Here is a 12,555-nt window from a genome sequence, read left to right as displayed (position 1 = left end):
CCCATGCTTGTACAAAGAACTAAATCATGTCAACGTGACTTCAACTGTCCAACGAGGAGACAGAAGAAACTTCTAATCTTTCTTTGATCGGGTTTACATAACACTAATAAAGAAAACCTGAAAAGCACAAAAAGAATCACAAGTCAATCTTACTGATAAATAAGAAACAAAAATCCAGCTGGGCGGTGGTGGCATACGTCTTTAATCCCAGCACTCAGGAGGCAGAGCCAGGCAGATCTCTGTGAGTTCCAGGCCAGCCTGGTCTACAGAGTGAGATCCAGGACAGGCACCAAAAACTACACAGAGAAACCCTTCTCAAAAAACCAGAAAAAGAAAGAAACAAAAACCCTACAAGAAGGGGCTGGAGAGAGGGCTCAGTGGCTAAGAGTACTGGCTGCTCTTCTAGAGGACCCGTGTTCAATTCCTAGCACCCACATCAGGCAGCACATGGGAAATCTGACGTTGTCTTCTAGTTTCCCCAGATACCTGCACTAACATGCACATATCCACACACACATATATACATGTAATTAAAAATAATAAAATCCACTTGGGAGGCAGAAGCAGGAGGATCTCCGTAGTTCGAGGCCAGCCTGGTCTACAGAGTGAGTTCCAGGAGAGCCAGGACTACAAAGAAATCCTGTCTTGAAAAACCAAACCAACCAAACAAACAAAATCTTTAAAAAAGAAAATCCTAAAGAAACACAGAATTCAGGAATTACATTAAGTTCTAATTTTTACAATTACAAGTGTGATTCAATTTAATATGAAGAAATCTGATAAAGCAAAGATCTTTCAGTAGTTACTACAGGTGTAAGAAATGAGTATAAATAAAACCTAACATTTAACACAGGAGACTGTGCCCTAATTTTAAAATACATGGTTGCCTCTGGCTGCAAATTAAAGTTCACATTCTACTTAAAACACTAGACAAACTTCCATTCAAGTTAGAAAAAAAAACACAGATGCCCAAGGGTATCAACAAGGAGAAGACAAAAATATCAATAATGCAAAAGACGTCTACTTGGAAACCCCAAGAGAATCAGCTAAAAAAGTACTAAGATGAGAACAAGTTCATAAAGCGGCCAGACTCTAATGACATCTACACATTAATACCTGCATTAAAACAGCCAATTAAATAATGAAATCAAACTTGCCCCCCCCCAATAGCAAGAAAACCCATAATAAATAAAAAAAATTAATCTGTTTTTTTTGGGGGGGTTACACTCATATAGAGTGCACATATGTGTGCAGGTGCATTATGGAGGCCAGAGGGCAACCTTTAGCATCACTCCTAAGAAGCTGTCTACTTCAGTTTTCTGAGATGGTATTTCATTGGTCTCATGCTCATCAATCAGACTAGGCTGGCTGGTACCAAGCCCTAGGTATCTGGTTATCTCTCCAGCCAAGCCTGGGTGCTAGGGATCAAACTCATGTCCTCATGCTTACTTAAAATAGTGGTCCTTATCCCCATCTGCCATGAAAATCATTTGAGGAAAATAAACTATAACTGTGTCCTGGACATGCCCTAGAGATTCTAACCTAATTGGTCAGCAATGAGGTTCAGACAACAGTGTCTGTAAAACTGTCCAAGCAATTCTAATGTGTGGCCAGGGTTGAGAACCACGTGTAAGTTCACCATCACCCTCATGAACAAAAGCTGAGTGAACAGCTAGGATGACTTTCTGGCACAAATACAGGTAGAGATCAATAACCAATGCAAAACACATAACAATAGAGGGAAGATGGACTACTAAAATCTAAATAGATTACACTGTGACTACTATCAGTTAAAAAAACAACACTGGATTGCTCTTTGGTTAAAATTAACTTCTTTGGTGAGTCTTTGTTTATTGGGAGGCAGGACTTCTTGGAGCATGGTGCTAGGGTGGGGGGGGGGTGCCCAGGGCCTCATGCTTACTAAACAAGTGCTATGCCACAACCAAAAGTGAGGTCAAGATTCAAGAAATAAGAAGGAAACATAAGAGAATACATTTCTTTCACCTTTTTTAGGGGGAAGAAGGCAACAACAGACCTTGTTTTTATTGTTTATGTTGGTCTCCAACTCTGGAACTCAAGCCACCCCCTTACCTCTGCCTCCCAAGTTGTTAGGACTACAAGTGTCACCACATCTAACACACAAGAATATTTATAGTTTGGAATAGGGAAAACACTTTTGAAGATGGTATACAATCTTAAAGGCAAAGAAGGGAAAAATGAATGTTTCCATACAAACTGAAAACATACACCTGACAAATATGTGACAGGCACACTGTAAACTGTAAAGAGAGGGAAAGAGGTCTACTGAAAGTCTTCAACTTTGAATACATAAAAATAATAAGCTACAGCTTAGTGGTAGGAGACTTGCCTAACAAATGTGAATATCTGGGTTGGATCCCTAGCACTGGGCATGCAAGCAGACAGGCACCCATGTGCACATACAAAGCACACATGCATGCGTGCGCACGCGCAAAAACACATAAAATAATCTGAGAAAGACAATTATTATTTACAAATTTATGGAAACATCCTAATAAAAACAATTTGGTTAGAATTACAAGTGTAAGGATACTAATATCTAATAACATCTAATGTTGGTGAAGATTTAGACAGGTTCATTCAACATAAGCAAGGGTGAAATTCGCACAATATTTTTCAAAATATTTGGTAATATCTATATTCTTTTTGAAGTTTTGTTTTTGTTCTAAAGAAGGTCTTACTGTGTAGTCCTGGCAAGCCTAGAAATTGCTGTTTATCTCAGGGTGGACTCAAACTTGGCAATAATCCTCCTTGCCTTGTGAATGTTAGAATTAAAGAGTACAACATAACACTCAGGTTCATCTGTTTATTTTAAATGTCAGTATTCTTTCGTTAGAAATTCCCCACCAGGGCTGGAGAAATGGCTGAACAATGTAAGAGCACTTGCCATTCTTCCAGAGAACTCCAGTTCAGTTTCCATCACTCACAACAGGTCCCACACACAGCCTCTAACTCAAGCTCTGGGGATCTGATACCCTCTTCTTGCCTCTGCACACACACCATAGCATATGTACACGGAGGCAAACATATACATAAACTTAAAAAAAAATTAACTACATCTCCAAAACTTTATCCAACACTTATTCACTTGCACAAAGATATAAATGTACAAAATATAAACTATGGCAACAGTGAAACACTGAAACAATCTAAGTATCTAGTCCATAGAGAATGTATCCTACCAAACCAGATACTACTACAGTCCTATGAAGAATGAAAAACAAGGAATCATATCCAACTTAGGGTGTTAAGTTATTGAGTAGAGTTGTCTAGATCTTTTGTAATGTGTAATGCCACCGAATCTCATGTTTAATGAAATATGGGCTTGCATTTTAAATTTTTCTGTAAACAGAAGCTAGAAGGATGCCTGTAATTAAGAGCACTTGCTGAGGCCAGACAGTGGTGGCGCAGGCCTTTAATCCTAGCACTTGGGAGGCAGAAGCAGGAAGATCTCTATGAGTTCAAGACCAGCCTGGTCTACAGAGAGAGTTCCAGGACAGCCAGGACTGTTTCACAGAGAAACCCTGTCCTGAAAAACCAAAAGAGCACTTGCTCTTCTTGCAGAGGATCTGGGATTGATTCCCAGAACCCACATAGCAGCTGTAACTCCAGTTGTGGGAGGTCTCCATAGGCACTGTCCACATGTAGTACAGACATCCACACAGGCAAACATCCACACATAAATATATTTTTAAGACACTTTTTTGTAAGTACTAGCTGTAAAGAAACCTCTTAGGTAGGCACGATGGCAATCACTGCAACCACAGCACTCAGGCAGCACGTGCAGAGGATAGTCATGTCTGAGGCCAGCCTGCTCCATACAGCCAGCTCTAGGCCAGCTAGGGTTACAAAATGAGACCCTCTCTCAAAAACCAAGCGGGATCCTTTATAATCTTTAAGATTTTTCAATAATCTGGGACCAAACAGTTTAAAAACTATTGCATTAGGTTAGTTTTACATTTTAAACAATCCAAACGTAATCCCAATTCTCAAAAAAAAAAAAAAAAAAAAAAAAAAAAAAAAACCCAACAACAACAAAAAACTGGGTAGTTTTTAAACTGGTAGTCTGGAATATGAATTAGAAGGGTCCAACAACTGATCTACCCAGAGGCAGGAAGCTCATTAAAAGTCTCCTTGCACTCTAACAGTAAAAAGGGTGTATGTGCACCACACCCTCTTCTGCCAAGGACAACCACAATTAAGTTAACCTTCTCCCTCTACTAATTTTTTGAAAAAAGATAAGTGCAATTTTAATATTAGAAATGACTTCACTTTTATTTCTTAAGTTAAAAAACAAAATATAACATCTTCTTACCTATGGTAGCCTCAAGACTTTACACCAGTCTGCCCATGTTCTCCTCAACTCTCCAGGAAATTTTATTCTCATTTCTCCTTTTCCCTTTAGAACTAATCAAATTCACACAACAGCCCTGCACAAAAACAGGCGCACCCAGTGGCTGCCATTCAAAAGCCTGGGGTCACAGAGCCTCTAAAAGGTTTGGTATTTCAATGCAATCAGCCTGGGTCTCTCTGTACCCTACTCTCATCCGTCTCCATGTTTTTTAGCTGTACCACATCTAGCTTTCGTCACATCCTTCCCTCTTCTCCAAGTTATACACAGCAGCCACAGGCTGATGGTTGCAAACTACAGCCCAGGCCTTTCTCTAGAACAGAGATGGAGACCATGCAGAATGACCTTGGAACTATGCAGAGAATTCTGAAAGCCCAGAGTGTTGGGCAACATACCTTCAGTATGCCAGTCAGTGAGTCCATCTCTCTAACAAGCTCCCAGGTAATGCTGGTACTGCTGGTGTGAGGACTCCCCAATTTGAGAACCACTGCTCTAACATTTTCACTGGGATACAAGCAAGGGTCTACAATCCCCTGGCTCTACTCAGTCCCTCACCACTGTCACAGCAGCAAGAGCTGACCATCTCAAAACACAGCTTCTTTATGAGTAAAATGGAGACCGTGACAGTAAACACATTCCCAAGTGATGGAAAGAAAAGGGTAGACAGGAGGATGTACTTCATTAGCCGAGTAAGTAAGCATCCTTTACCAGATCCTCTGATGCATTAAAAAGTTGGTTCTCAGCAGAAAGTGCCCTTCAACTGTGTAGTCTTGTTTCTATATATTTTCCACAGAGGTTAAAAACTGGCAATCAGTGGCACACATATGTAATCTCAGCACTTAGGAGGCTGCAGCAGGGGGTCCATGAGTTGAGAACAGCCTAGGCTGCATGGGAGTTCAAAGCTAGCCTCAGTCTACACAACAAAATATGATCTCAAAAAAAAATTTTTTTTCATTTTAAATATAGGAAGTAGAGTTGTTTTTTTTTTTATCTGAAAGGGACTCCCCCAATCCACCCCCCAAAAAAATCTGTCTCTTTCATGTGACATGTACAACTCTTAACAGAAGGGATAAAAAGGAGCCAAAGAGTCCCATGTTGCCATGTTACTTGAGAGGAAATGCCGACCATCAGTCAAGAAGCATTCAAGTACTTCAGCTCACTTACCTTGGTCATGCCTCCTGCCTGCGCCGTATTCAGTCCAGCATGGCTAGCCATCTGTGGGGAAACCTGTGTCAAGGTCTCAGCCAGTACACTGCTTGTGGCCCCTTGCATGGTTGGAGCAGGGTAGGGCATTCCAGCTCCCCTTCCTCTTCCAGCAGCCCCAAGAGATCCATTCATGACTTGAGCCTGCCCTTGTTGAGCCTGATTCATTAAGCTATGGCCAGAGTTACTATTGAGAAGGCCTGGGTGGGTCTGGTTGAAGTTAGCATTCATGCAGATCCCAGGTCCAGTCTGTGATGTGGCAGGGCTACTGGTCACCAGCCCCACTTGCTTTTGTGCTTGAGGATTCAGTGCTTGGGAGGCAGGCGGGGTAGGCCCAGAGGTGCTGGCTGCCTGTTTGGGCAGGCTAGGGGTTGATGAGTCTCCCTGGTTCAGAGGGCTCTTGCCCATGGCACCCAGGCTGGCCATGTTTGTACTGTTGGGCTGCCCTTGAGCCTGGCCACCAAGGCCCTGTTGCACAGGGCTGCTGGCACTCACATTTCCTATCCCTGGGTTGATGCTAGAGCCGCTGCCTCCTCTAAGAAGCTCCGACAGTTGTTTATGTTTGGATGCAGCATCTGGAACAAGGCTCCCACTGTTTAAAAGGCTTAATTCTCCATTAGGGATCAGCTCATCAGGAAGATCATTTTCCAAGTCAAACAATGATCCAAAATCTAGAAATTAAGCAGAAATGGAAATGAGAATCTAAGAAAACCTAACCGTCATGTTACTATGATCTTGAATCTAATGGAGCATTTCACACAGACTACTAGCACATCTTAAGAATAATATCAAACAGATCTGAAACATCATTTGGAGAGATTAAAAAAAGGAAAAACACTTTTCAAGTTCAGAAAAAGGAAACATTAAACAATAATGAGAATGGGCCATCTCTTATTTTAAAATCATATCCAAAAACAGAAATTAAACAGTATGGTATGAAGAAAAAACTCAGATATACAAATTAAAAAATAATAACAAATCTTTAAAAATTCAGTAAATTAAAATGTTAGGATGCTTTTAAGAATGTAAGCATGAAGCCAGGTATGGTGATACATACATGTAATAATAGCACTTGGAAGTGGAGATGGGAGAATCAAAAGTTCAAAGCCAATACTGGTAATTTTAAAGATAGGGAGTTCAAAGCCATCTTAAGTTACATGAAGTCATTGTATCAAAAAATAAAAAGTAAGCTGGAGCCGGGTGGTGGTGGCACACACCTTTAACCCCAGCACTTGGGAGGCAGAAACAGGCAGATCTCTGTGAGTTTGAGGCCAGCCTGGTCTAGAGTTAGTTCCAACACAGCCAAGGTTACAAGAAAAACCCTGCCTCAAAAATAAGTAAGTGAATGAATGAATGAATAAAATAGATAAAAAGCAGACATGCAAAAAGTAATTAGATATGAGTTCTATGAATAGCAATTTAGGAGAAATTAAACTCAACCTAAGTAATTGCATATTTGAAAGTTAAATTATTTTTTAAATACACTAGAAAATGTCATTTGTGGTTTTTGAAAGGGTTGAAGAAACATGCACAAAAGTAGAGAAATTAAAAAGTGGTTAAAACATAGTCAAACTTAAAGATCCTTGCACTACATGAGAAGGATGATCACACAGGAAAATGAGGAATACAGTGACTTCTGGTATAAATGGGCAAGGCATGTAAACAGGCAACCATCCCAAAAGATAAAACAGATCAGTCTTCTTGGTCAGAAACAAACTAAAACACAAGCAATTTCCTTTTTCTGGCTTCTTTCAAAGCAATCCTCCTCTGCAGCGTAATCTTATCACCTCTCTTCCTTCACTCTCCAACCTCCAGGGTGCTCTTCAGTTAGCAGCCTGTCTATGCATGTGCAAATAAAGAATGAAGTGTGCAAACTATGTCCACCACAATGTTATTTGTAACACTAACACCCAAAGGCAGTTCAACCTAATGAGATTCAACATATGAGATTCCCTGCACCAGAACCCCAACTCTGCACCAGTGTTCCATGCCAGCTATACAACTTTGGGTATCTTAGTCTCTCTGTACTTCATACTTTCCTTATCTAGAAAACAGGGCAATAATGACCCCTACACTAGTAGGGGTTGTTCTGGGTACTAGATGATTTAACGAATGGAAATCACTAAGGTCTGGGCGTAATATAAATTTAACAAGAATGAGCTATTATAGGCAGGTGGTGGCCTTTAATCCCAGCACTTGGGAGGCAGATCTCTTGAGTTCCAGGACAGCCAGGGCTACACAGAGAAACACTGTCTCAAAATAAAAAATTAACTATCACTATTACAAAGCTTAATAAACATCCATACATGACAAAACTGTTTTAAGTAATTATGATTACTATAGAAATGTAAGAATATATATGTACTTATGGAAAAGCATGAAACTGAAAAAACTTATACAAATGGATATGAGAAGAGAACAATGACTGGAATATAACTGGCCAAAAATAAAATTAGTCATGCTGGTAAAACAGTGAGGTAGTGAATGCAATGTTGAGTTTGGGAGGTTTTCCTTCTTTAATAACTGCCATCTGCCATCCCTTCAGAAATTTAAGAACTTTTCTTCAAGATAGCAGACCATACATTCTAGCTACCTAGTCCTCTCCTACCACCACTGCCTTTCACTGTGGACAAACCCATGTAGCTCTGAGGTGGCTGCCTGGGAGTGTCCTTTGAGGAAGGGTAGCATCTTCCCTGGCCACAGGAGGGAAACTGGCCACATTCCAGTGCAGGAGACACAATCCCACCCAGGGAAGCTGACTATCTTGTTAGTCAAGATAATCTGTTTAAAGGTTTTCCTTCCCATTAGCAAGGGTTGCTCAGAAAGAAGTCCCCCTTTTCATCACCAGATTTCTCCATGAGCATATGGAAACCATCTTGCAACCAGGAAAAAAAAAGTCATCACCATCCATCCACACTGGATGGGCAGAGGGGGAAAAAAAGGCAACATCTAAGTTGGTAGAAACTTAATTGATAGAGCTGGAGAGATGGCACAGTAGTTAAGACCACATATTGGTCTTCCAGAGGACCCTAAGTTTAGGTGCCAGAATCCATGTCAGACAGCTCACAAGAGCCTGTAACTCCAGCTCCAAGGGGATCTAATGCCTTTAGCCTCCACAGGAGCACCCTCACACACATGTACCCACCCACCAACATCTACACATAATTAAGAAAGACGTATTTAACAACTGAATTGGTGAAGTCTGAACTGTTAAATCATCCAGCCCTAGAATCTTCCTACCTTCAAGTGTCTTGTTTTATGAGAAAATACACTTTGTAGAGTTAAAACCATTTACCTTGACTTTTAATTCAGCTGTTTTAGCTGGCATCTCAGGGTACACACTATTTTCTAGCCATTAACACAAGTTAGAACTGCCATGTATATCAGTAATCCTTCCGAATTCTCTCTTGGCTGGAAACCAAGCTCCAGCTCCACTCAGATACTCAACAGCACTACACAGACTTCCATTAGGCTCTCCCTGCAGAACCGCCAAGTCCCTCTTTGACCCCTAACATTCTCTGAACTTACTAGCCTAGCATGCCAATTCTAACACATTGCTGTAGCTTCACACCTGACTATACTAAATGAGGGATACACACACGGGCACATGGGTTTTGCAGTACCTGTGTGAACAGAAAATTTCCCTTTTGCCCAAGAACATCCTTTTAAACATAATCACAGTACACTTGTCAAATTCAGGAAGTATAACAGAGTTACATTAATACACTGGCCCTATTCAAACTTCATGGTTGTCCCAATAATGCCTTTTAACATGTCCCTTTCCCTTATGAAAACCCAACTTAAAAACCCAGTACATTTACTCCTCATGTCCCTGTCATCGTGATAATCTACAAAGGGTCCTTAGCCACTAGTTTCCATGACATTTCTAAAGATTTTTTTGTAGAAGGTCCTTCATATGGGGTGCCTAAGAGGGTCACTGGATTGTCAATTTGAAGAAAAAAAAAATCTGATTCTTTAAGAGCAGACAACTTAGAGGGTTCTCCTGTTTCCCGTTGGGTCCACCCATAGTTCTTAGCTACAAAATTATCTGAAACTTGGAGATTCACTAAGGTTTCCAGGTACAAATCATACAAAATACAGTTTAAGTGTTGGGAAAGTAGTTCAGTAACAGAATGCATTATCTACCATGTGTGACGTCCTGAGTTTGATCTCCACCACAGGAAAGGGGAGAAAAGTTCAAAATAAGCCCTCTCTCTGCCGTAGCAATATTTTATGTGCTGCCTTCCAGACTGCTTCCCCACCCCATCCTGGCTCACACACATATTCATTCATTCATTCATTCACTCACTCATTCATTCATTTTCTCTCTCTCTCTCTCACTCACTCACACTTTCTATTTAGTACTGTTAGTACTTTTTAATTAGGTGTACGTGGCAGGGAGTGACGGGTGCACACTGATGCATTGCCTGAAGGAACCAGAGCAGAGTTGGAGTAACAGGCACTTACAAGCCACTTGAAATGGGAATTGTTTTACAGAAGGTCCCCGCTATGGGATGCCTCTTCAGGGTCACTGGATTGTTAATTTCAAGGGAATCTAATCCTGGAAGGACAGACAACCCAGAAGCTTCTCCTGAGTAGTCAGCACTTCTTAAATCTCCTGTTTTCAGTGGAGTTTTCCTCAATCCTTGAGTGAGAACAGAGAACTTCATCCAAACCAGTGAATCAAGTATGACAAAATCTGATTTCATTCTATCTGCCTGGGGTGGGATGAGGAGACAATGTCAGACACTGGATTGGCAAACACAACTGAAGAATTTTCCTATGGACTCTTTTAAGTATCTCCAGCACTCTTCCCTGAAGGAGGCAGAGCCCAAGAAAGGGGGGCAGTACAAAAGAAATGTTTAGGGTAATTCACAGGGCCATGTCAGGACCCCTACTTGCTAGAGACAAATGGAAAAGCTGAACCCAGGAATTCAGATTCCCACTTAACACCTGGCCACGTGTCCTTGGAGCAAACTACTTTTCTTCATCCTAAAATCCTCACCTGCAAAGCAGAGATCATCACATGGGAGAGTTCTATGATGATAAAAGTTGGACTAAAACATCCTGTACCACAGACGGGTTAACTTAATAATATCCTGCAGACAACTAGGTGTCTTAAAGGTGTCACACACCTTTAACACACTACACTCAGGAGTCAGAGGCAGATGGATCTCTGTGAGTTCCAGGAGAGCCAGGGATATATAGTAAAGCCCTGTCTAAAGAGTAAACAAACAAATACTTAAGCAAAAATTCACTCTAACCATTTCTTACCTTTAATATTTGCCCACCACTCCACCACTCTACCATCAGACCAGTTTTCATTTACATAGTATTCTACTTCTTATCAAATGCACAAGCACTTTTAGAACTGTCAACAAGGTGTTTTCCCTGATAATTAATTTGGTTTCCCTTTTTACTAGCTTGTTACCTTTTGTCTTTCTTAATCACTTTTCTCATCCATCCAAATACACTTAACAACTGTTTGGGTGCAGCGGCTAGAGTTGACCAATTGTTACATCCTCATCTACCAGTTCAAATACATGAAACCAGTACAACCAAATGTCCTAGGTGTGATTCTGTATTTTTGTTGTGTGTCTGGTTTTTGAGACAGCTTCTCACTGTGTACTCTTGGCTCACCTGGAACTCACAAAGTAGATATGTAGACCAGGCTAATCTGATCTCACCAAAATCTGCCTGCCTCAGCCTCCCATATGCTGGGACTAAAGGCAAGATATACACATGAGACTCAGGGTGTGGCTCTTTTGAAAGACAGATGGTCTGCAAACAAACCATTACTCCTGTTCTTACCACTATTCTCTAATTTAAAAAATCAAAAGCAAGTGAAGACGACAAGCCAGGATACGGTGACATAGCAGACCTAGGTTTTCTGCACACCACAGTATCCCAACAGTGTGTTGAGTAACAACAATCTAACCCATCTGAAGTCCCAAAGGTTCAGTTCAGAGCTACCACTTCAATCCCAGGCACAGACTCTTCTTCTCTGCCAATCACCAGAGCCCTGGGAGAATGCAAAGCTGAAGATGCACAGACAGGGACACCCTCCTTCAAGGGCTTTTGCCTTTAGTAGTAGAAGTTGAGGTCATACATCAAATACCAGCATCTCCTATCACACTGGATGGCTTGAAATAAAAATGTTCCTAATGGCCGGGTGGGCGGTGGTGGTGGTGGTGGTGGTGGTGGTGGTGGTGGTGGTGGTGGTGGTGGTGGTGGTGGTGGTGGTGGTGCACGCCTTTAATCCCAGCACTCGGGAGGCAGAGGTGGCAGATCTTTGTGAGTTCGAGGCCAGCCTGGAGCAAGATCCAGGAAAGGCGCAAAGCTACACAGAGAAACCCTGTCTCAAAAAAACAAAAAAACAAACACAAACAAAAAAAAAGAATGTTCCCAATGCTGAGGCTTCCTGTCTACCAAACTGAAATCCATCTCTTTAAATAAGGTGATATGCTAGAATGAGTTTCCCCATTTCCACTGAACCACTGTGAAGCCAAGGAGGTACAATGTGGAAATAGGAAAGTGTAAGGACTTAAGACAGAAAACTACACCAAGTAAAATAACCAAGGATGCTTCATTGCTAGCTGAGGAACCCAAATCACAGCAGTCTGCAAACCTTGCTCAGGTACCAACCAACCACTTCTGAATGCTCAAAGATAAATGGTACCCCACATGAGCTGTGAGCCAGAAGAGGTGGGTACACATCTGTAGTAATTCCAGCACTCAGAAGGCTGATGCAGACTTGCAAGTTCCAGAACAGCCTGGGCTACAGAGCAAGATTCTGTATCAAAGGGCCAGAACAAAATCCAGAGCTGGCTGGGGAGGAAGAAAAGGAGAAATGTTAAGGGGGAAGAGGGAGGAGTAAAAAGGGGGTGAAAAAGAGGAGAAGAAGGTGGGAAGGAGAGAAGTGGTGAAGAAACCAAGATAGAAACATCAGTATCTCAAATTTA

At 41.4% G+C, this 12,555-nt stretch overlaps 1 protein-coding gene across 2 annotated transcripts in view; it reads right to left on the bottom strand.

The window, feature by feature from the left end:
* Positions 1-12,555, bottom strand: part of LOC114710614 (CREB binding protein) — a 143,020-nt gene that overhangs the window by 107,931 nt on the left and 22,534 nt on the right. For both annotated transcript variants that reach the window (XM_028894801.2, XM_028894800.2), the window contains exon 2: positions 5,555-6,264. In XM_028894801.2, the coding sequence (XP_028750634.1) occupies positions 5,555-6,264 (710 nt within the window). The remainder of the gene's footprint in view (positions 1-5,554; positions 6,265-12,555) is intronic.

Source organism: Peromyscus leucopus, chromosome 8b, assembly GCF_004664715.2.
Source record: "Peromyscus leucopus breed LL Stock chromosome 8b, UCI_PerLeu_2.1, whole genome shotgun sequence".
NCBI lineage: Eukaryota > Metazoa > Chordata > Mammalia > Rodentia > Cricetidae > Peromyscus > Peromyscus leucopus.
This window is presented reverse-complemented; position numbering and strand designations above follow the sequence as displayed.